Here is a 24,818-nt window from a genome sequence, read left to right as displayed (position 1 = left end):
GCAAAATTTTCATGTAATAGAATTTGTAATCACCATCAACATGAGAGTCAAATTCAACATCATCGTCCTGATAAACAATTCACGCATTGTGAAAATGTAGGGTATTGTGGTCAGTCTCAAGAAAACAAACGCTAACACAAGATGTTCATTTCCATTCAACAAGCAACAACAAAAAGTCCCAATGAATTGGACAATGGTGAATCTATCTAGTGTTTGATCTACCAGTTCCTCAATCAATTCATTCATAAAGTAGGTGTCTCTATCATGAATGATTTTTCTAAAAGTGTATTTTTGTAATATTCTTAAAAGATTTGAACTCATGTATCACTTCAATTTGAGTCACCTAAGACTTGAACTCCCTATAAGAAACTCTTTCCTTTTCTATCTCATGTCCTAGAAATGAAAATTCAAGGGCTTTGAAGTTGAAAACACTAAACCAAATAAATCATATAAAATTTCTTCTTGTCATGAATTCTCTTACAAACTCCATTTGAACTTTCAAAATTTATGCCTCATTCATTACATGTATTGAAAAACTTCAAATAATTCATTTCTTCTCATCATAGAAAAAATAAAACTATAAACGTTATAGCAAACATCCAAGTAAAGTCACTCCCTACATTTCAAAAAGATTCGCTTTAGCAATCGAGCCTCTTGTGAGATAGTCAATCTTAATTTGTCTACCTTGAGTAATTCCTCTTTCTCATTGAATGTGAACATATCTTTTGTCTTCGTATCAACAATGTCTAAAAACTCGTCTATGTCAAGATAAGTTGAGTCCCTTAACTGCCACCAAATATAAAAATTAGTTAAACATTGATGTAAATGTATAAAGTATATAAATTCATATACGTGCAATATAGAAATGCTTTCCTTTTACAAAAACATCCCATGTTTTTCTAAGAAAAGTGTAAATTGTCACACGACTTCATATGTAGGTTTGATTATGTAAGCAAATTGTCACCATACAACTTCAGTCTGTAAGCTTCATAGGATTACCATAATCATTTGCTTTGCAAGATTGTCAACAAGAGCAAGAAAGCAACGCTTGGAATAGAACCACGTATCCAAATCAAGCTTCTTCTCAATAGGATCTAAGCTCTTGATAATTCTACTTGTTCCAAACTCAAAGTTTTGCTTTGCACAATATAGTGTTCCAATAACCAAATTCACAATGCATAGATGAAGACATTGCTTTTCTGGAGTCTGTACTTATAACACCCACAAAGACACTAATTTGATGTTAGCTATGCATTTAATGTATTTAACCCCCAATAAAAAAACATTTCAATACTCCTCATCCATTTAAAAAAATCAAGCACCTCAAATTGTGCCCTCTCCTCCTCTTTCTCTATTTTGCGCATGAGATCCTCTGCCTCCTCATTCTAAAAGAAACATTGTTTACATGTTATACATTTATTAATTGTAATGTAATGCACTTGCTACCCTTAAAGAGTATAATTACATAACTTGTCGCTGCATATTTCCATGCAAAATAAATTTATGTTCAAAATGTAAAGAAGAGCATGCAATGTTCCATTACAAACATAAAGACGATAGAGATCACACTTTCCCTTTAATTTTTACTTTTTACCCCTCCCCTTTTACATACTCTAAAAAATGGTTCCCTCCATCCACTTTATTCAAGCATCTCTTATTGAAAAGGGGCATTTCCTCTCTCATACGCACTTCTCTCCCTCTCTCTCTCTCTCTCTCTCTCTCTCTCTCTCTCTCTCTCTCACATACGGAGGATAGATGCTACCAGAAGCTTGCCAACCACCAAACGAAGGACCATACATGTTGGGTTGCAACCACCACTAGTGACGATGAAGATGACGACCCTCCAACACAAGTTCATGCTCTCACTGCTCAAATCTAACATGTCTCTGAGGAAGATGGAGATGATGATCCATTTATTTTCTAAGCATGTTACTCTGCCCTAGGGGTATTTCCCAAAAATGAATGCAATAAATCATGTGTGTTGAGTCCATGAAGGTTCTCTACCTTGGATAGTCCTCCTAAAATGATGTATGGGTTTTATATGGTGTGTGGCTCCATGTCTCTCATTAGTCCCTAGAGCTAGAAGGGGGATGTATTGTGAGAGCCATGTATTGGCTTTGATAGGTCTATTTATAAGATCTAGCATGTGAGTTCTAGGATGTTGGTGCATTGGTCTCCTAGACCTCTGAGTTGGCCATGCATCCATGCATGGTGATCCTCTAAGACATCCTCTGAGTCTATACCATGCTCACTAGCCTCTCATGCTCACTTGCCTCTGAGTTAGCATGGGAGCCATGTCTAGTTCTAGACTGCCATTGCATAGTTCGATGACTATCATTGTCATGTTCTATTCTTGGTTCCATTCCAATAGTCACTCACCTTTCCTCCGTGGGGGGGTGTTAGGAAATGGAGTCAAGTTGAGTTAGTTTTGATTTGTTCTAGTGAGTCTTAGTGTGAGTTTTATAGTACTAGGTGTCTAGGAGTGCAACGTGCCTTATTGGAGTTATCCCATATACAATTGGTACTAACTGTGTGTGTGTGTATCCTATAAAGGCATTGTACTTTCCCTTGTCAAATCAATCAAGACTCAAGCCTCTTTGGTTATGTGAGTACTTTCCTTTGGCTATTCATGTCTTTCTAGCATTTCATTTCCATTTCCATTTCCATTATGTTTGCTATCTAGTCTACTCTTTCATGTCCTAGCCTAGACTACCTTGCCTCCCATCTAGTTCCAACACTCCGCCTCCTCCTCCCCCTACTCCTGCTACTATCACCCTCACCACCCACCCTCAAGCTATCACCCCTCCCTCTCCCCCCACTTCCCCTCTTGCTGAGACAAGGTCACTGGCTCTTCCTCATACATGTGCCCCCCCCCCCCGACCTGGACCCTAAGCCTCCAGGCAAGGGCCCAACAAAGCCCCCACCTCTTCTAAGGCTACGGCTTCTTCGGTGCAGCCTCAGTCACCCGCTTCTTTGCAAGACACAGTCTTATCATGCTGAAGGCCTTTCCGAGAGACTCATTTCAGCCCTCAGGACCGGTGCCTCACCCTGGGAAGCCCTCGCCTAGGGACCTCTGGAGGATAGGTCCCTAGAAAACTACCTGGAAGTACCTGATCCATATCCCATCACTTTGGAGGTGACAATTATGATATTATAGCCATGCAAAGGGGGCTCGACTGGGGTGGTTGGTTCCTACACTTGCTCTTTTTGGGGGTTCGACTTTGCCGCAACTAGAAAAGAAAGGTGGACCCTTGCTTTGTTTGATCGGAGGACGTAAAATCAGATTTGCAGCATGATGGAGGAGTGGATGGGTCCACTTGGCTCAACCATGGCAATACGGCTACTTTTTAGCTTGGTTTCCCTCTTGAGAGACTTGGTATTGGGTACGCCAAAGGCAATATCCACCTTGGACTTGAGATACATTACTCACATGTTACGCATTGGTCTTTACACCCCTATGGAGCCAAATTGGGGATTGAGGTGTCCTTTATTTTATTTTATTTTCAAGAAATAGACTTCTATTAAGTAAGAGAAAAAACCCACGAGAGCAAGCTCTAAGCGGAATACATCATGAAATCATGAGGATAAATAAACCCCCTCAAAGTGAGGTGGAAAACAACTAAGGCTGAGGCTGAAACTGCCACCTCAACCCTGTAGGAGTCTCAGAGAAGAAAGAAGAATCCTTCCATTCCCTGAAGAAAGAAGCCCTCCTAGCTGAGGCTACGCGGGAGTCTCCCTGCATACTCATCCATACGGCCATCAAGGTATGTACGGTGTCTGTCCAGATAGGTCTGTCCAGATACTAGCCAATGTGTATGGGGGATGAACTTGAGTTCCCTCCAATGCCTCTCCGCATCTGGCTCTCCAGATATGCTAAGCTGCTATGCTCAATAGAATCTCCCAAGAGGTATCCACAGAGGCATGTACAGCTGCAAAAGGAAGGTGTGGTATCACATCCAATGAACATGACTCAACCTGATGACGTCGAATTGAAATGGCCTGAGAGGAATCAAGTCTCTCATAGAATCCCTGAGGCCCTGTAAGAGAAATCCAAGCCACTGAGCCCCATGTCATAAAGAATAGGGAGTGGGCAAAGTGACTAAAAATCCTAGCTACCCCCATCCAAATCATCCTTGCCTCTCTGCAATCCCATAAGCAATGCTGAATAGTTTCCAAAGCAGAGAGGCAACGAGGGCAAGTAGGATCGGCTCTGAACCTAGATCTCCAAAGGTTCACTGCAATCCCACCATGGATAGAAAGCCAAAAGAAGAGAGTGATTTTTCTATGCTTGTGGGATTTCCAGAGTCTCTTCCAGAAGCACCTTTGCAAATCCACAGTGATATCAAATGTCTCCCAATGAGGAACTCTGGAAGGTCTCCAACCTCTACTATTGAGCTGGAATCTCCTGGCATTACTGACCGTGTAACAAAAGAAGGGGATGCTCTTCTCTCGATGCCCTGCGTCAATCCACTCCCACTCTCCAGGGTCCCACTACAAATACTTAATGGGAACTCCCCCGTAGAGCCAAAGCCTCCAAGATCCGATGGAGAGTAGCTGGGGATTTGGGTCGAGGAACCACTCTGATCCCTGCACCAAAGGCCCTACAACCCTGATAGGCTGAAAAGCAGACTCAGGCAAATGTCCTCTGTGGACCTGAGCAATCTGCCACCATCATGCACACTAAAAACTAAAGCATCCTCATGTGCATCTCGAAAGGCCAAAACCTGAAGAGGAACACCGCCTCTCGTAAAAGTACCTGCTCAAGTGGAGCAAGTGAGTGGCATATCATCCGTGTCTACCCAATCCGCTGGAAGGACTGCCTCAATCTGCAAGATCCTCCCTGCACTCCCTGTGAGATGTCCTGTCAACTGAGATTTGGTCTCCTCTGGAAGCCTGCGAAAAGCTTTCCATGACCTCAAAGATGATGCGGGTTCCCTCTCCCACCTGGACCACTGCATGTAGAGTGAGGCACCAAGTGGTCTGCCATGATCATCCGATATACTGTCATTCCACATGATCGGTTGCTTAACAATCTCTTCACGAGAGGAAGAAGGAATCCTCCGAAGAGTGCTCCTGAAACTAGCCCATGCTTTCAGTATGGCAACCATGAGAGGGGACGAAGGTGATCTGAGGTGTGCTGCGGTGAAAATCCACCTAATACTGCTCATCCAGTCTCCTCCTGAAGAAGGTGTGCACGTCTATATGCTGCTAATAAGAAATGCCTTCCATGGCTCCTGTCCTAGCATAAGTCCCCGCACCACCATCTTGCAAAGTAAAGCTCTGCACTGTAAATCTGGACTAATAATATTGAGACCCCCTTCCTGTGTAGGGAGGATGAGGGTCTCCCAAGCCACCCTAGCTAACGCATCTGTTGTGCCATCAAGCCCATTCCAAAGAAAAATTATGATCGGTCTCCTGAGCTGAGTGATGTAGTCCCTAGAACGGCACCAACATGAACAAACAAACCAGGCCGTGGCCAAGAGGACCTGGTTAACTTCCACAACTCTGGAGGCAAGATCCAGCTTGGCTGAGCTCCAAAAAAGGAGCTTCCTCCCAATGCTCTCCAACGGGTGCAACCTGCTACGTGGAAGAAATATCCAAGCCGACCTAGCAGCCCAAATACCTGACAAGCACACCCCTCTGAACCCAAGTGAATCCTATGTCAAGCCCCCAAACTCGAGTGTCCTCATCACTGATCCAAAAGCCGTTGGATTTATGCCAATTTATCTCCGCCCCCGCCGCCAAGCAAAATAAATCCAATGCTGTCCTGAAAGAAGTGCGCGTATATGGTGTGGCATCCAAGTAAACTGCTGTGTCATCTGCCAACTCACTATCAAGTAGCTCCTCTTCCCTTCTGATGGGAGGTCTCAGCCCAAAGATGTCAGCTTGAGATCTAACATAGATACTCATAGCTTCAGCCACGAGCAAAAAAAGAAAAGGAGCAAGGGGGCATCCCTGACGGTGATCTGGAAATCTGAAATCTCTCACCCCTTACCCCACCAATAAGTACCTGGCTGTGGGCTAATCTGTACAAAGAGGAAACACCTCTGATCCAAGCATTAGTAAAGCCAAAACGTAGAAGGGTGCCCTCCAAAAAACCCCAATCTACTCTGTCATAAGCTTTCTCAAAATCCAAGAGTAGAATGGCTAGATTCTGGCCGCTCTGCATGGCCCACTCTGAAGCTTCCCAAAAAGAGAAAATGTTATCAAAAATACTTCTGCCATGCACAAATCCCGTCTGAGTGTCATAAATAAGATCTGGGACAAGGAACTGCAATCGGAGGCTGATTGCCTTGGCCAGAATCTTGTAACATGTCCCCAAAAGTGTGATAGGCCTCCACTGGGACACTAAATTTCTGCAACCTCCTTTCGGGATAAGGTGGATGAGACCCTCTGTGAGCGTCCCGGGCATCTCGCCAGAGTCCCAAATTCCCTGCAAGGCTGATGTAATGTAGTCTCCAATCATATCCTAAAATGCAATGAAAAAAGAAGGGGTGAGGCCATCTGAACTTGGGCACTTGCCCTTGTGAAGGGCTGAAAGTGCAGTCCTGAACTCTGTGTTGGTGAAAGGTGCATCAAGCAAAACATGCATATCCGGTTTCACCAACAAGGGGATGCTCTGCCAAATAACCTGTCTAGCATCCTCTCTATCCCGTGTGTCAAGATCTGCAGTAAGAAGGGCGGCATAAAAATCTAAAGCTATGCGAATGACATCATCTGGATCTGTCTGTAAAACCCCATGTGAGTCAATAAGCTGGGATACACTCTCTCTACTATTTCTAGGGCCAAGAGTAGAGAAAAAGTGTTTATTGACTCTGCCACCCATCTGAATCTAGAAGGATTCCCGTGCATGAAAGGCATACTCTACTCTTTGATCAAGCAATATCTGCTGATGAGCCCTTGCTGCAGCAAGGCGCTCCTAAATCCAAGCATCTGAAGGTCGTTTCTGCTCTTCCCTCTGCAAAGCTGCCAACTGCTGGCGAACACCAATCTCACGTCTCAGAATATCTCGTCTCCTGGTACAAGCAAGTGAGTGGTAGAAGTCGCTAATACCAAAAAGGGCAACAGCTATATGTGATGGATATGGCTGCCCACCCTGGACATGAGACACCCATATCTGCAGGGCTGCCTCTATAAGGTCCTCCTCTGTGTACAAGGCGTCTAGAATCCTGATGCTGGGAGACCGGCCTCTCAAGTGAGGCTCTGAGATAGCCAGCACAACAGGAAACTGGTCTAAAGTGGAAACCCCAGCAGCAATGCATACCGATCCACCTCTGTCTAGTGCCCAATCATCTACATAGAATCTGTCAATGTGTGCATGAATAGGCATCTACCTCCTGTTCGACCAAGAGAATAGGAGGGACTGTGGTTGAATAAGAAAGGCATCGTCCGACCAAGTATCTCTGCCACAATAGAAAAAGGAAGCATCCCAAGCTGCTCTCTCCAAAGAGTGAAGTCCTCCTTCTCTACCCCCTTTTTTGTCTGACCGTAACTCAACCATGTTAAAGTCACCTCCAATCACCCATGAATCCGCAATGGGGGCCTAGGAGAGCAAATCCTTCCACATAATGACACGTTTCCCTCTAATGTTGGAGGCATACATGTTAAGGAAACCATCCTTACGCCCTCCAATCAAGAGAATAATCCACTGAGCCTTAGAGGGAATAATGACTCCGTGTACAACAACTAAGGGGAGAACCAATTGCAAAACGAAAATAGAAGTGCCCGCCCTAGTGCCTAAGGCAGGAGACCAAAACGTATGGCCAGAAAGCAACTTTCCTGACTTGGCACAATCTCTAGAATCCAGTTTGTGCTCTTGAATAAATAAGATATCAATGGAACCCCCAGTAACACCTGGATGAAGCTGATCCCGGATCAGCTGTCTGCGGCAGCGATGTGGGACGCCACCTAGGCCCTGTATGTTCCAGCTAATAATCCTCATCGATGGAAGGATGTAGAGTGGAACACCTTACCCGAACTAGTGGCGGAAACAAACCCCTCAAGAGGGGAAGACCTCTTGCTCGAGGAGCGAGAAATGGAACCAAGTGGCGGAAAATCAATAGGGGAAAGAACCCTGCCACCTGACGAAGAAGCCCTGTCAACAGGAAACCCAATCACTGGCTCACCAAAAGTAGAGGGCACAAACTCCACCTCTGGGAAATCTGAAGCATCTGCCAGAGCTGAAAATGAGTTCCTGTGAATCAGGCCAAACACCAAAGTGTGAAGGATCCCTTCTGAGGGAAGAGGATCAATAGTGTAAACCATCCCCTTCCCCCTATCCAAGGGAGGAAGTGAGGACTACTCTCGATCATGTGTCTGCCCAGCCGCGGAGACCTCTACTACCTCAAGGAGAGTGTCTGGCGCCGCTAGTATTAGGGGAGAAGCCGCAACTAGGGAGGAGGTCGTAGCTGAAGCATCTCGGACAGCGTGAGGTGAGACTGGAGGGATAGCCCGAGGTGAAGTAGAGTCCACTAGTGTATCCTCGTGAACTAAAGGAGGAATCTGCACACGAACCAGAACCCACTGGTATGCATTGGGTACCCCTGAGGTAGAAGGTCGAGAGGCACCTGAGGTAGAAGGTGGCGGTATCAAAGGAGCGCTCAGTGGAGGAGCACTCTAACAAGTAGGAGCTATACCACCATCTTGAGGAGGGCCGCCATGTGGAGGTCGAGGAGCAGGTGCTGGACCTGTACCACCCCCTTGCCGAGGCCGAGGAGTAGGTGCTGGACCTGTACCACCCCCTGTCGAGGCCATGGGGTGGTAGCTCTACAAGAGGGCTTCTTGGGCCTTTTCTTCTTCCTGGGGCAATCTCTGGCAAAGTGTCTAATGGTCCTGCATATTCTGCACTAGTCCTACCTACCTGTAATCTCTACTCTCTGGCGAAAAAACGAACAATCCGGGCGCTAGATCATAACATGGTCCATCGTGAGGTTAGGATCCTTAGAAAGGACCCTAACTCTAGGTACCCCATCAGCCTTGGTTGCCTCTGCTACAGTCAATGGCAACCCAGGGAGGGGTGGGATCTCAGCAACCGCGCTGAAATGCTCCCCAATAACAGAAATAAGTCGATGGTAAACCTGGGGAAGCCCGGGAAATCTGATGAAGAGCAAAAAAGATTTCCTTATCTGCCTCCACTGGGTCGAAACCAATATCAAAGGTGTCAAAGAAGATCATTCTGTGTCCCAGGTGTAAAAACTCAGCTTTGAGCACTGTGCTCGTAGCCTCTGGAGTGTCAAAAACAACCTGGAAAAAACCTCGTCCCAGAAGATGAACATCTAACAATCGTGAGTGAGGTCTGGGGGGAGAGCCGCAAGCATCCAATCTCTGGCTTGGGATCTGGAAGGGTGAGACCCGAAGATGCATGCGAGCAACGTGGTAGAGCATTCAGTATCTACGTCCTTCTTGAGCTACTGCAACTCGTCTTTAGAAAAAGTAATAGTTTTCGCGGCCAGTGGAGGTGGAGTAGGATTGGCTGACAGAATATCCATCGCCAATCGAGGTGAGGAGACTGACTCGGACACTTTTGAGGCTCCGTCCGCTCCAAAAAACACTGCGGGAGAAGGAAGAGGGGGGAGACAAGAAGAAGGAAAAAGAATGCGGGGGGTAGGAAGAGGGAGGGCTGAGGCAAGAGCGGGGGGAGGGAGCGGGGGAGCTGATTGGGAGAGGATAGAAGGGGGAGCCGGCTGAGAGGGGAGGGGGCAGCTGATCGAGAGAGGATAGAAGGGGGTAGAGGAGAGGGAGGTAGAGGCGAGGGGGGAGAGGTGGGGGTAGGGAGAGGGTAGAGGAGAGGGGTATAGAGGCAAGGGGAAGGGTAGAGGCAGAGGAAGGGTAGGGGGAGAGGGGTGTAGAGGCGGGGGGAAGGGTAGAGGAGAGGGGTGTAGAGGCGGGGGGAAGGGTAGAGGTGGGGGAAGGGTAGGGGGAGGGTAGAGGCGGGGGGAAGGGTAGAGGCAGGGGTGAGGGGAGCGGGGTAGAGGGAGCGGGGGAGCAGGGAAGGGGGAGCGGGCTGAGAGGGGAGGTGGCGGGTTGAGAGGGAGAGGAGGGGAGGAAGTGGGCTGAGAGGGGAGGGGGCAGCAAGAGAGCAGAGAGGAGCAGCAGCTCGTTCCCAAACGTGAGGTGTCCTTTATGATGCAGTGGGCCCTCAAGATTGGTGTGGAACCTGTTATGCCCTTGGAGATGGACACTGGTTATATGGAATGTGCACAGACTTCCGAATCGTGCATGTCAATAGCCACAATACTTGATCCTTCACCAAGAGCTCTAAAGAGGTAGGTTGGTGGATTTCCTTTTGATTCTGGAGCATATGTTTTCAATAACAAACATCTGATGATGCCACCATCTTCTGTCAGAGAGAGGCCCATAGGTTTGGTCTCTCACAGTAGGCAGGAGTAAGGGAGTTTGCATCTTCGTGTCACAAGCATTGTTAGTATATGTTTTTGGCCAAGGAGAGTTGATCAATGGTAGGGCAGTGTGGATGGGGACCACGGTTGGGAATTCTCGGATAGGCATCTTGAATGTCTACGCTATGGTGTGTAGGCAGTAGTGCCCATCTTTTTGGATATGTTAGAAGGAGTGTCTCCCAGATGTAGACTATTGGATCGTTGGAGGTACTTCACCAATCTAGAGCACGCAGAAGATAAGCTCGAGGCGCGTCCTTTGCAGAGATGCCGGCGGCAGAGAGGAGAACCGAGGAGCACTTTATCTTCACAGTGTGTGGCAGAGACCCTTGGAGAGAGGCAATGTTCTCTAGGCTTCCAAGAAGCCTCTGTTTCTCATTTAGTTAGCGCATGCACGGTGGTCTCTTAGAGAGGCTTGACCATTTTTATGTGGGCAATTGGGCTCTGCATAGGGGCAGCGGAGCCATGGGTATCGTGGCATGTACCACAATGTCATATCATTCCCCTACGATTTAGCAACTTGAGTAGCCCAGATGAGGGCTTCACCAAAAGGGGATCCACATCCCTGACTCACTTCTGCAAGAGCAGGAAGTGTAGAAGGTAGTCACAGAGTTCTGGAGACAGCCAGTGATAGTCCAGAGATTGGTTGGGCTGTGTGGGCAGTAGAGGAGGAGTTGCACTCTAGGACTTAAGCCACTAGGGACTACTATAGGCACGAGAAAGAGCTTTGATATGCGACTTGGCTCCATTAAGCGGCTCAAAGATCCAGACTTGGGATTACAGTGGTTGGCAGATAGGTATGAGTGTGCACACCTGGACATCCAAGATACGGAGACACGCTAGGCCAAGTTCTCTTATCAATCCTCTAGATCCCGTTGGGTATAGTAGGGTGCTATGATGACCAGGAATTTCTTTCAAAGTATAGGCCCTCAATCCAGGGACACATGAATCTCGACTGTTGATTGCAAATATGAAGTGCTCCTACGTGCTCCTCTCAGCCATGGGAATCCCTAGGGAAGAGGTGCTGCCCTACTAGGTTGTTGAAGTCACCTCCAAAAACTAAAGAGTCAATGTCTGGAAGGCTTTCATAAATATGCTTCCAGGTTGGAGGGTGTTGCTGACTACACGTTCAGAATCTCAATCTTGGAGTCACCCATCCATAAACCAATCCATACTATGTGCCCTATGATAAGCTCATCCTGATCAAAACACATCTGGGGCCAATGCATGGAAAACTTAAATATAGACCCTTCCGTTGCTACCTACTGCAAGGGACCAAACCTCTTGGGCCCTCTTTGAGAGAAGGCAGTGTCGGCGTCTGATATCTGTAGGTGAGAACATGTGCTCTTGAATCAAGAGAAAGTCCACTGCTCATGCTCCCATAGTCCTCTGCATCTCTTCGCAAAGTATCATCTGCTCTGGTTGTTACCGCGCATCATCGTGAAGCTCGTGCATGTTCAAACTCACCATGGTCCCAACTCAGAGGGATAAGGGGGAGTGGAGAACAGGGCCCTCCTATGGGTGGGAGCCTTAATGACAATTGTGGATTTCTAAGACTTCAAAGGGGTTTGAAAGGGGAATAATGTGTGCCCATGTGGCAGTGCACCAAAGGCATCATAGGCTTGATGCCTACCTTCAAGGCCATGCAGTATAGAGGAGACCTCTACACCAAGCTGGCTGGCACATTGATGTAACATCTAATGTAGAGAGAGCGGAGTTCTCCAAACTCCCCGGCAACCGTTGCTTCTCCTTCAGCCAACAATGGCATGATGGCCTATAGAGCATCTTGATATATTCTATGTGGAGGATTGGGTGCTGCACAGAGGGGGAGCGATGGAGGTACAACGATGTCAGATCACTCCCCAATTGTGCTTCACCTTGAGCAGCCCTATCATAGACTCCCTCAGAAGGGGGTATATATCCCTAATGGTTTACTCCAAGAGGAAGAAGGTGCAACAGGCCGTGGTAGAGATTAGGTAGTAGGCAAAAAGCTCTCCCAAGGACAAATGGTCTACCTTGGGTGGCAGATGTGATTTAGAAGACCAGTGGGGAGTTTTATCCCTAGGCTCTTCATCAGTGGCACTCTCTTCAAGAGTGTGAGAGAGCAGTGAGATGGAATCTGACTTCCATTGAGCAACTTAAAGAGCAGGACCCAGTCTTGTAGTGCTTGCAAACCATTATGAGAGCACGAGACTCAATCTCTAGGCCATGGATAGTAGGCAGCTAATTCGTACTACGCTTCATCCAAGTATTCCTAGGGGTCCCATTGATACTCTTTTTATTTAAGAACACAAATTGGATGCCAAAGATTGTGCCAAGTGAGGTAAGATGCTTTCAAGTTACACTTTTTGGTCGCCTCAAGTTGGTGGGAGGTACATGCATTTTAGTTTCACACTCTTTTCTTCCCTTGGTCGTTGGACAAGGAGTCATCATCTCCTCTAGAGCTCAGTAGATCCTTGTTTTGAATGGATGGCTTCCTCAACCTTTACGCCCCCAATAATAGACGGAATCATGTTCTTATGTGGAAGGAGTTGCTCTCTTGGGCCCCCATTTCATGGGTTGTTGGAGGTGACTTCAACATGGTGGAGTTGCCCTTAGATAAGAAGGGGGCAGAGAGGGTGGCATTCACTCCTTGTGGAGAGTAGTGCTAAAGGTCCTGTAATGTCTGATTGTGGCCCCCGATATGCCTTCTTATTTCAATTCAGTGGCAAAGATGTATGTCTTTAGCACTCAATCACATTCGGTCCGATTTTCGTAGTTGAACAAGAGGCTGCAGATTACCATGAAGTTACATGGTGGAGAGGGAGAGAGAGAAATAAAGAAAGAAATAAAAGATATATGGGACAAAGTGCGGAAAAAAGGAAAAAAAACCTCATACAAGCCACAAAGGGCTGGAGCAAAGGGCTAAGGCCCTTGCTGAGTAGGCTGTACCCCTCTTCCTTGACTTGCTATGCCAGCCTAGCCATCTACCTCCCTGACAAGTGCTGCGCCATCTACGCCATCTCTGCCTGTGCCATCTGCTCCATCTTCTGTGCCATCTCTGACTCCTATCACCTTGCCATCAGGTCTCTCTACTTTGTCATCAGCTCCCCCTCTACCTCACCACTGCCTCGTTATCAGGTCTCTCTACTTCGTCATCAGCTCCCCCTCTACCTCACCACTGCTTCGCCAGGTCTCCCTACTTTGTCATCAGCTCCCCCTCTACCTCACCACTGCCTCGCCATCAGGTCTCTCTACTTCGTCATCAGCTCCCCTTCTACCTCACCACTTCCTCACCATCAGGTCTCTTTGCTTCGCCATCAGCTCTCCTCTAGCTCTCACATCCTTCTTGCTTTGCCATCAGCTCCTCTCCTGCATCATTTATCAATTCCCTTCTAGGTACCACCTCGCCAATCCGCTTATACTTGACAGCTTGTCCCTTCTTCATGCTCAAGAAGAAGCGCAAGTATAAGCCACGGTTACCCAAAGATAAGCTCTTCACCCCTTTCTATACCGCCATGACGTCCCAGGCAGCCTCTGTAGTGCAGATGACTTCATCCGTGCCTACAGCCTCTACAATACAGACGACTTCATCAATGCCCACTACATCATCAATGCCCAAGGCATCAGCAGTGCCCATCTCATCAGTAGTACCCACTTCATTAACAGTGCCGACTTCATCAACAGTGCCCACTCCATCATCAGTGCCCACTTCATCCAGCAGTGCCCACTCCATCATTAGTGCCGACTTCATCAGTGATGCCTTCAACAACCCAGCATCCACATCCCTGGCTTGGAGATCACTATCATCTCGGATGGAGAGCCACCACAATCAAGACAGTAGGGGGAGGTTCTTTCCCACTCTCAGAGCTCTAGTGCCTCTTTTTTCGACCATGGGGCTCAGATTACACCCCCTCTGCACAGAGACCATATTTAGAGGGGTCGGGTGGGCCAACAGAGATACAGAGCCCTTCGAAAACCACCCCTCCTCTCTCCCACATTCGGGTTATGTTTAAACCTCTTCTGGATCCAAACCTCAAACTATCTTCGGTGTTAACATCTTCAGAGATCCCAACCCTCTGCCTAATTGAGTTCGACAAGGTCATCTTCCCTCCTGTGGATGTGGAACTATGTACAAACTTCATCAAATCTTATGACTCCATCACCGATACTTTTGAGTTCATGGGCTCCAAGCAGCTTCTCACACCCAATTTGGTCTCACAGTACATGGGGCTCCCTGCTCTCCCTATTTAGCCTCCTTCCGATGATTCACCACATCTCCTTTCATTCCTTTCACAGTGCAAACCCAATCGGAGGGGCTATGATTGCAAAAAGGTTTTGGAAGGTGGAAGCAGAGAAGCAGTGATCACTCGCTACTTCTTCACTCGCTTCTATTCAGCACCAGGGCATTACTACATCATGAAAGGTATCTGTCCTGCTCTGAATGCTCTCTTCACTATCACTCAGTATGATTTTGTATCCCTCTTTTATTCAACATTCCGGGCCACTGTACAAAATCACACACGCAGAGGCACACACACATGTACTTGTGGACCTCACCTCACCTACCTCTTGCACCAGTGGCGGGCTGCAACACCTGCACTTTCCTACTATCCTTTCATTTAAAGGATAGTATTAAACCTTTTATCAATCGTCAATCCTATAGATCAATAAAATTGTAACCCTCCACATATATCTCTACAATAATTAAATAATTAAGATGTACTTTGAACCTATCATTATGTACCACTATTTTAGAATATACTAGGTCTCATTATCTTAGCCATATTACAATCAAGAATTTTTCTCTTTTTTTTTTTGATGATTCTTAAATATCTATAAAACACATGCATTATAATTAATGTTTTTAAAAAAGTAGATATATATACATAATGATGTGATAGATAACAACCCACTTCATTCATTTGAGACGTGCTATATGATTGAGTTAAAGGTTCTCTGCCTTGAGTAGTCCCTTTAAAAAGAATGTTTGAAAAGTCAATAAAGGTCCTCTACCTTGGATTGTCCTCCTAAAATGATGTATTTCTTTTATGGTGTGTGACTCCATGTTTCTAGTTAGTCCCTGGAGTCAAGAGGGGGATGTACTGTGGGAGCCATGTATTGGCATTGATAGGTCTATTTGTTTATCAGGCCTCGCTTTTGAGAGTTCCAGGATGTTGGTGCATTGGTCTCCTAGACCTCTGAAATGGTCATGCATCCATGCATGATGAGCCTCTGAGCCATGCTAGATGAGCTTTCTATGTTATGCTCACTAGCCTCTGAGCCATGCTCACTTGCCTCTGAGATTGTGTGGGAACCATGTCTAATTCTAGATCGGCATGCATAGTTTTGATGACCGTCATTGTCATGTTCTATGTTCTTGGTTCCATTCAAGTAGTCTCTCACCTTGCCTTCATGGGGGGGTGTTGGAATATGAAGCCAAAGTGAGTCAAAAATGAGTGTACGAAGTGTCTAGGGGGTGTTTTATAGTCTAGTGAGTCCTATGGATGCCACGTGTCATATTGGGAGCTATCCCATATGCATAGGTGTTCATATGTGTGTGTGTGCTCTTATATAAGAGTTGTACTTGTCTAGTGTCAAATCAATCAAGCATCAAGCTACAAGCTCTTTGGTCTACATGTGAGTACTCTCATTTTTGTTCATTGCTCTAGTCATTTCATTTCCATAGCACTTCTTCTCTCCCTAGCCTACCCTCTCTCTCTCCCTCTTTCCACCATGCTCCTTCAGTAACTGCCATCGTCCTTTTGACGAGGTCACAACCATAGGAGTCTCCAAATGCAATGTCAATGTGTACACCAAACAACCACGGTACTTCTTTGTAAATCAAGGAATCTAAGAGTCATCGAGAAGCATGGTTGTTGATAGTTTGTCTCCATGTCGCTAACCATAGATACCAAGGATAACAAAAACCAAGTGTGATCCCTAGTAAATAGGGCTAAGCAAGAGATGAGCAGTCTCTATTGGTCTCCATTGAGGTCTCTATTGAGGTGGTCTCCCATAGATGGTGATCTTTTCATGTGGTCACCTTCTAGTGCCCTACTCACCAAGATCCAAGTTTCAAGCCTAGCGTTGTGAGGGGGTAAGGACCACAATGCAGCTTACCAAACAATATTCCTAGACCATTCCAAAGCATTATCAAGGGCCATCCAAAAGCTGCTTTACCCACTTCAAGAATGGCTTTTGCCGTTGTGGTTCTACAGGCTCTTCTTCATCTTCTTTATCTTGAATCCTCCCAAGCACCATGGGGGGAGTTCGGTCTGCTGTTGGTGGTGGTACCAACAATCGTATCTGGACCAGCATCACACAGAAAGATAATTTGGGAACTATAATTATTGAGCCGGTAATCTAGGGTGGCATTGGATGGATATCCTAGTCTTGGTTGTCCGGGAAGAAAGCATTCTCCTCCAATTGATGCGGCTGTTCTGAGAAGACCACATCGCGACTTACTATTACCTTCTTGGTAACAGGGTTATAGAGACGGTAACCCTTCGCCTCTTCACTGTAGCCCAAGAAAATACACTTTCGGCTCTTCGGTTCCCATTTGGTCCTGTTAGCATCAGGAGGCGCAGAGACCTCCCACCTTTGGCAGCCAATCCTATCCACAGGTGGCTAAGGGCAGCCCTAGCTGTCCATGTCAAGAGGACCACCAGGACAGGACATCTGTGAGTGAGGAGAGCAGCCCAGATTGGGAGGGGGGGGCAAGGGAGATGCCACAAACATGGCCTCACGAAGAGCAGAAGGGGTAGAGGCAAAGAGAAAGGGGGAAAGAAAGGGAGCAGGCTGGTAAGGCAAGGTGAGGGAAGCAGAGGCAGCAGGTGGGGAGGGATCTCCAGGGAGCAGGATGAGCAGCAGTTTTATTGAGAAAGTACTACACACCAATGCCGTAAAACTCACAATCTTTATTGTATAACTATATATTTCCAATGTATTCTGTAATGTTTCATGTCATGATAAGATATAAAAGAGGAAGAATTCCATTGTACCATGATTTGTTGTTCTTTTGTAAGGAAATTTAAGAGCAAAGATCATCAGGTATTTACAAGATGTCCAATTCCTCAAACATATAGACTTTTGAACCTTTCATTTCTGCCTTCAAATAAACTAGTTATAGTACAAGAATGTCCAGTCATTACTATCTTTGTGAAGTCTGTAAGCAGCAGTACTTTTATCTGGAAATACAGAGTGACTTTCAGTTTCATGCTCTGTACATTATTAAAGGTAAATTACCCGGCTAGTCATTATGTATGAGACGCACAGATTTGCAAGAACAATGGATGGTGCACTGAGGATGTTGTCTCCAGACTTCTTTACAATTGGTTCATAGTAATGAATGGCATCCTGATACCTGTTGTCCTGAATCAATAGTTGATGATTGAACAATATATGAGAAACAGAAATCAGTGGTACAAGACTGGACTTTTACTCTTGCATATTTGATTGGCTCTCTTTCACAATGGAAAACCTCAAAGACAATTCCAAACATAAGGCAATGACGTTACAAAGGGCACACCATGATTTTGGTAGATTTTCTTGATGAATTTTCAGGTCTTTTCATTGTGGGAACAAATCCTTGAGAATCCTATTACTATGTGATGCATGGCTCAGTTAGGAAGCAAGGTGATCTGCCTCGTGTTTCCATTAAATTCATGCCTTCCATGGTGGTGTCATGTCAAGATTACTACCTTACAGTCCAGATATTTATTCTTACTAGTTTATTTTGAGCTAATATCATCTGCCACCGGTAAAGAGAATTAATCATATAAGTGATAAACCGAAGGTTGTCCTGGAATTAGAGACCCACGGTGGAATTACATATCCTAAATAATCAAACCAAGCTATATAAAACTGTTTGACCTGTGGTAGGGGCCCACATTGCTCTTGAATAGGTGATAGTGCACAGGCGCAAATCAGCTGCTTGGATATTATAGATTCCTCTTAGATATTTATTGAGTGATGTAGGCCCATAAAAGTGGTTTGCCCTTCAACCTCAATAAAACAGATCTGGGAAAATAGAGATGGTACCGATTTCTACAACTATGTGCTAAACCACTGCCCGTGGGCACATGAACCAAGAATCCTCCTCTGTCATAAGTGGGCATCTACTGGCCATAGGGAATCAGTGTATGGTTGTGTAGCTGATGCCATCGCTCTATCTCAAACATCTTGTACACAAATCTTCTTGTACATTGGTAATACTAACAAATTTGTGAAACACTGACACCAACGGCCATCTCTTTTATGACTGATCCCAATGAAGTTGGGACCAGGGGAGACCATGAAATATCCAAAGTCCCCAAATGCTAACCAAGTCAACACTAACAGTGGTTTGGCTTCATAAGGAATTGATGTACAAAGATTTCCTCAGCAAATAACAACTCTCATTCTTGGCTATGGAGGGGAGCTAGTAACCATTTTGTATGATCAATGTCACAAGACAAATTAGCAATGCCAAAGCGAGAGATCTTGTGAGATCATTTTCTAATGCATTAATTTATTTATTCCCTATCCAATACTTAAAATTTAAAAAAAAGCATATTACATATCACCAAATGAAAGAAGGGATGGGAGGGCAAAAGCTAGTCCTGAACCCTAAAATTACAACATGAGGAGAGTTGAAGCCTCCACATACAGCATGCAAATAGCATGACTCACTCACAACCATGAGCAATATCATCTGATCCTTGTCAATTGGAACTAAAGGGCACAATCCCACAACGTAAGCAAACTCTCTTCTCAAAGTCTTATAGCCTTGAAACCTTCATCTCACGAGCACCTCAGAGCATGAATGATTTCTCTTAAAATCTATAAGAGAATCTCTGTATCATCTACCAAATCACCCCCAAAGCCTTGCCTACACTTGCACAACCTCAAAATTGAGTGCTAAATACATCCTCCCTGACGGTACCATCCATTTAAAATATACTTAAAATCAATGAGAGGTATGTGAATGAATTTCTAAAGAGGTGAGGGATCATAGATGAAGTTCTTTTAACATCCTCCCAAATAACAAAGATCAAGTTAATGAAAGACAAATACGGCAAGAATTTTTCTGCTACTCAAAAGAGTCATTAAAGACAACATTGATAAAGAGATGATGCAATGGATTCTGAGTGAAATCAAGGCTGAAGCCTTGGAGTGAAACATTTAATCACAAGCTTGCGGCCTACCTTTGAGCTTAACCTAGTGTCCCTCTATTGACAAACTTGGTCCAGCAAGCCATGACCGGACTTCCTGTGATACATGAATGGACCGGACTTCTTGTGGTACTGACCAGACTTCCTGACCGGACCAGAATTCTTGTGGTACATGACCGGACTTCCTGTGGTACATGACCGGCGGACCGGACTTCTTGTGGTATATGACCGGACTTCTTGTAGTACATGACCAGACTTCTTGTGGTACATGACGAGACTGCAAGTGGTACATGATTAGACTTCGGGTGATACCAATATAGTCCTCTTTGGTGATGGAGATTGGTGACGCAGAGAAGAGAGGCGGAGACATCCAGCCCACCACCACGGGTCCCAATGGCCAAGATTCGCTTAGAGTACACATGGAGATACTATCCTCCAGATGCAAGACTTATGGCACCGCATGGGAGTTATGGCACTGTGCAGTACAGAAGGTGACACCGCTCAGGAGTTATGGCACCACCAAGGAGTCAGTGCTGGTGTAGAAGCCAAAGCATCATCAGAGATGTTGAGGGTGAGCCTGTATCCTTCAAGGGAGAGGGCCATCCACCAATGGGGAGAGAGGAGAATCATAGCAACCAATGGAGGGATTATCAGCACAACGATTAGAGATGAGAGGTGAAGATAGAAGAGAAAGGGGCAGGGAGGATCATTTACAGAGGAGGAGAGTAGATTGTGTGAGAAGGAGAGGCTTGAGCTACGAGATCGCCTACTGTATTTGGGGATTCTTGGTGAGTGATCTCTGTTTGTGTACTCTGGACTGCTAAGTAGTCCAGTTCTCTTATGATTCCACTTTAGTAGGCACATCCTTATTGTGGTGTTCACTAGCATGTGCATTTATCCTTGATCATTTCTACTTCTTTCTGTTTCGTCCCGCACCTCCACTTGCACCCTCACTAGCATGACAATCCACTCTGCACTCATCCCCTAGTCTTAGAACCACACGATCCACTGCACCAACATCACCACGTATCCCTTGCAACTCACACCAATGGCCTTTGGCCTTTGATAACACCTCTAGCACTGATCAGACCTTCCCTCAGATAGTTTATGGCGATCACAGTGGGACATTGCTGGTGTAAGGGTGAAATGGTATTCTGCAATCTTAGGAAGAGAGATCTTGTGCCGAGTAGTTCTGAAAATCTTGAGGGAGCAAATGAGAGAACCAAAAGGTACTCTTCAAGAGGAGTGGAGAGAAGGCTTCCTATAGACCAAATACGGCATAAGAAGCATTAGTGGGATAGATGTTGGAGAAGTCATCAGGCTGAGCACAAAGTAGAGCAGTTGCCAAAGGGATTAATTTCATCAAAAATCTCATTGATTTGGACCATAGGATCTTTGGTAGTCAAATCGGGCTCAGATAGTGAAGAAGATGTGCAAAGCGGGTCATCCATGGCCTCTCCACCATATGTCCACAACTATTGTTGTTACTATAGGAGGTCCCTCAACTCTTGTAGCTACTTCAGGCCCTGGGTTGGGAAGAGGTGTCACATCATCCATGGCGGTTCTAGATAAAGATAAACTTCTAGTCCGACAGAGAAAGATAAACTTCTAGAACTACTAAACAAAGTCCATGTGAAAACCTAGACCACAAAAGGTTCATCGATTATTATGCGGACATAGTGGTGGTAGTGATAGAACTTCTATGTCAGGCACGGTTCTTTTTCTAGTCCGCCTCTCAACAACTATCATTTGACAATCTCAAGGAACGTCTGGCAAAGGCAACCATCCTACACCAGCCCAACTAGGAAGTTATCTTTCATGTTCATGTGTATGCTAGTGGACTGGCCATTGGTGCCATATTGGCACTACTTGATAAGGACCACAAGGTTGATTTGCCTGTGTACTTTGCCAGCCGACAACTAAACGGAGCACAGCAAAATTACAGCACCACTGAACAGGAGGGTCTCAGAATGGTTTATGCTATGGCCAAGTACCGCCATTACCATTTGGGAAGTAAGTTTATAATCATCACGGACCATTAGGCTCTTAAAAATTTATTGAATAAACCCACACTCCGTGCAAGATTAAGCAGATGGATCCTCCATTTCCAAGAATTTGTTGTGGTACGTGCGGGAAGGTTACATCAAACTACCAACCACTTGTCTAGGATCACTTAATGACATACAACCATTAGTGTGGAGGAAGAATTGTTTGATGCTGGCCTTTTCAGAGTTACATTACTTAAGGATGAATTTTTGTTTGTTGTCAACTACTTCCCAGCATGGTATGCTGACATAATTCATTTGTTATCCACAGGTGGGTTTCCTCATGGGCTTGTCAAGAAACCATGCTCAACATCATGTATTTGATATGTGCATAGCACTAACCCAATAGAGTGCTATAAAGGAAAGGGTTAGATGCCCTAACCCAAACTCTAACCCTAACTCTCTCAACAACTATCATTTGACAATCTCAAGGAACGTCTGGCAAAGGCACCCATCCTACACCAGCCCAACTAGGAAGTTATATTTCATGTTTATGTGTATGCTAGTGGACTGGCCATTGGTGCCATATTGGCACAGCTTGATAAGGACCACAAGGTTGATTTGCATGTGTACTTTGCCGGCCGACAACTAAACGGAGCATAGCAAAATTACAGCACCACTGAACGGGAGGGTCTCGAAATGGTTTATGCTATGGCCAAGTACCCCCATCACCATTTGGGAAGTAAGTTTATAATCATCACGGACCATCAAGATCTTAAAATTCTATTGAATAAACCCACACTTCGTGCAAGATTAAGCAGATGGATCCTCCATTTCTAAGAATTTGTTGTGGTACGTGCGGGAAGGTTACATCAAACTACCAACCACTTGTCTAGAATCACTTCATGACATACAACCATTAGTACTAAGGATGAATTGTTTGATGCTGGCCTTTTCAGAGTTACATTACTCAAGGATGAATTTTTGTTTGTTGTCAACTACTTCCCAGCATGGTATGCTGACATAATTCATTTGTTATCCACAGGTGGGTTTCCTCATGGGCTTGTTGTTGAGAAACCATGCTCAACATCATGTATTTGATATGTGCATAGCACTAACCCAATAGAGTGCTATAAAGGAAAGGGTTAGATGCCCTAACCCTAACTCTAACCCTCCAGACGATCCAGGATGATGGCAGCTTTTCGGAGGAGACTTACTCATGGAGATCTCGCCCCACCAGCCGCTCACCTCACCTTTGCTCAGATTTGTACTCTCATAGCAGGAGGCAGAGTCGATGGGCAGGATTTCCAATATTATTTTGGTTCTCAGACTCCGTGACACCTGGACTTGTATCTTTGCATTGGCATATTGTACTCATCCCCCCATTTTGCACCTAGGGGTGGTTTCCTTGCATCTAGTTTACTTTGTATTTAGGCTCAGATTTGACATTATGTACTTTCACTTGCATTGTATTGCGTAGCACTTAGATGATATTCGACGATGCCTCTTCTTTGTGGCACGTTGATTTTGTGCTATCTTGTATGCAGAGTTCTTGATGTCCCATGGGCCCATTTTGGCCTTTAGTGGACAATAATACACTTTCTTTCTTTCTTTCTTTCTCTCTCTCTCTCTCTTTCCCTCTCTTTCTCTCTGTACCTTTCTCACTCTCACTCCCCCTCTCTCTCTTTCCCTCCCTCTCTCCCTCTCTCTCTCTCTCTCTCTCTCTCTCTCTCTCTCTCTCTCAGCATAGATGCCCCTCATCTCGAGTTGACTCGCCACGAGCTTAGCCAGGTCACGAGAGCAGACTTGCTGCAGATTCATACGTATCGCACTTGGATTTATCCCACGCAGCTTCCGACGAAGACGCCAGGAGGAGCACGAGGAGGTCAGAGCTCACACAGGACACATGCCTCCACCCTGTGGATGTACATATGAGATGGTTTGTAGACGCCACAGGATCTTGTTACATAGGGGACATACTCGTCGCTTCATCTCCAGACGATCCAGGATGATGGCAGCTTTTCGGAGGAGACTTACTCATGGAGATCTCGCCCCACCAGCCGCTCACCTCACCTTTGCTCAGATTTGTACTCTCATAGCAGGAGGCAGAGTCGATGGACAGGATTTCCAGTATTATTTCGGTTCTCAGACTCCGTGACACCTGGACTTGTATCTTTGCATTGGCATATTGTACTCATCCCCCCATTTTGCACCCAGGGGCGGTTTCCTTGCATCTAGTTTACTTTGTATTTAGGCTCAGATTTGACATTATGTACTTTCACTTGCATTGTATTGCGTAGCACTTAGATGATATTCGACGATGCCTCTTCTTTGTGGCACGTTGATTTTGTGCTATCTTGTATGCAGAGTTCTTGATGTCCCATGGGCCCATTTTGGCCTTTAGTGGACAATAATACACTTTCTTTCTTTCTTTCTTTCTCATGACTTCGTGACTTGGGATTCAGTGGGGAGATTCAATGGGCGATCATGGCCTTGTATGAGAGAGTCACAGGTAGAGTCAGGACACGGGCGGAGCTGTCGGGGGAAGTACGCAGTACGATAGGGGTGAAGCAGGGGTGTCCTTTGTCTCTGACACTCTTTGGTCTCTATATCGATGAGTTAGAGATGTACATACAGACGATGGGTGGTACAGGTTCTTTACTGGCAGGATCCACGATACCGATTCTCCTCTATGCAGATGACGTGGTTCTTATTTCTTCCTCCCAGCAGGGTTTACAGGCACATCTCCATGCACTCCACAGCTTTTGTCAGGACAGAGGGTTGTCTGTAAACCTTGGGAAGACCAAAGTCATGGTCTTCAACACGTCATACCAGGTTTATAGGAGAGGCGAGTTCTCTTTCACATTTGATGGGCAGGAGGTGGAGCTAGTCAGGGAGTATACATATTTGGGTGCCACATTTAGAGGTCCAGTCTTCTCCATGACGCATGCAGCACGAGATAGGATCAGTAGAGGGTATGCCGCCTTGGCTCTTCTCAAGAGGCAGTGTGCACAGTCACATTTTCAGCATCCCGACACGAAGTCCTTACTTTTCGATACGCTGGTGAGACCTGCAGCCATGTATGCTAGCCCCTTTTGGGCAGGAGATCTCAGTGTTGCAGATTGGAGACGAGTAGAGAGGTTACAGATCATCATGTTCTCCAGATTGATCAGAGCGAAGCCCATGGTACCGCATCAGATTATGCTCGCAGAGTTCAGAGCTACACAACTAGCGCTAGATGCAGCATTTCAGTCAGTTACATACTTGCATAAGATCAGGGCACTCGGAGACTCAGCAGCAGGCAG

At 45.8% G+C, this 24,818-nt stretch overlaps 1 protein-coding gene across 1 annotated transcript in view; it reads right to left on the bottom strand.

The window, feature by feature from the left end:
• Positions 1-480: 480 nt before the first annotated feature.
• LOC147900871 (uncharacterized) overlaps positions 481-24,818 on the bottom strand; it is a 216,559-nt gene continuing 192,221 nt past the window's right edge. Inside the window, exons 16-19 of the mRNA XM_087376340.1 lie at positions 17,622-17,747; positions 1,323-1,385; positions 1,000-1,206; positions 481-786 (exon numbers count right to left, since the gene is read on the bottom strand). Coding sequence (XP_087232466.1) covers positions 610-786; positions 1,000-1,206; positions 1,323-1,385; positions 17,622-17,747 — 573 coding nt within the window. The 3' untranslated portion in view covers positions 481-609. The remainder of the gene's footprint in view (positions 787-999; positions 1,207-1,322; positions 1,386-17,621; positions 17,748-24,818) is intronic.

This window comes from Dipteris shenzhenensis, chromosome 6 (assembly GCF_047967505.1).
Source record: "Dipteris shenzhenensis isolate YYH24624 ecotype China chromosome 6, Dip_SZ_1.0, whole genome shotgun sequence".
In the NCBI taxonomy this organism is placed as follows: domain Eukaryota; kingdom Viridiplantae; phylum Streptophyta; class Polypodiopsida; order Gleicheniales; family Dipteridaceae; genus Dipteris; species Dipteris shenzhenensis.
This window is presented reverse-complemented; position numbering and strand designations above follow the sequence as displayed.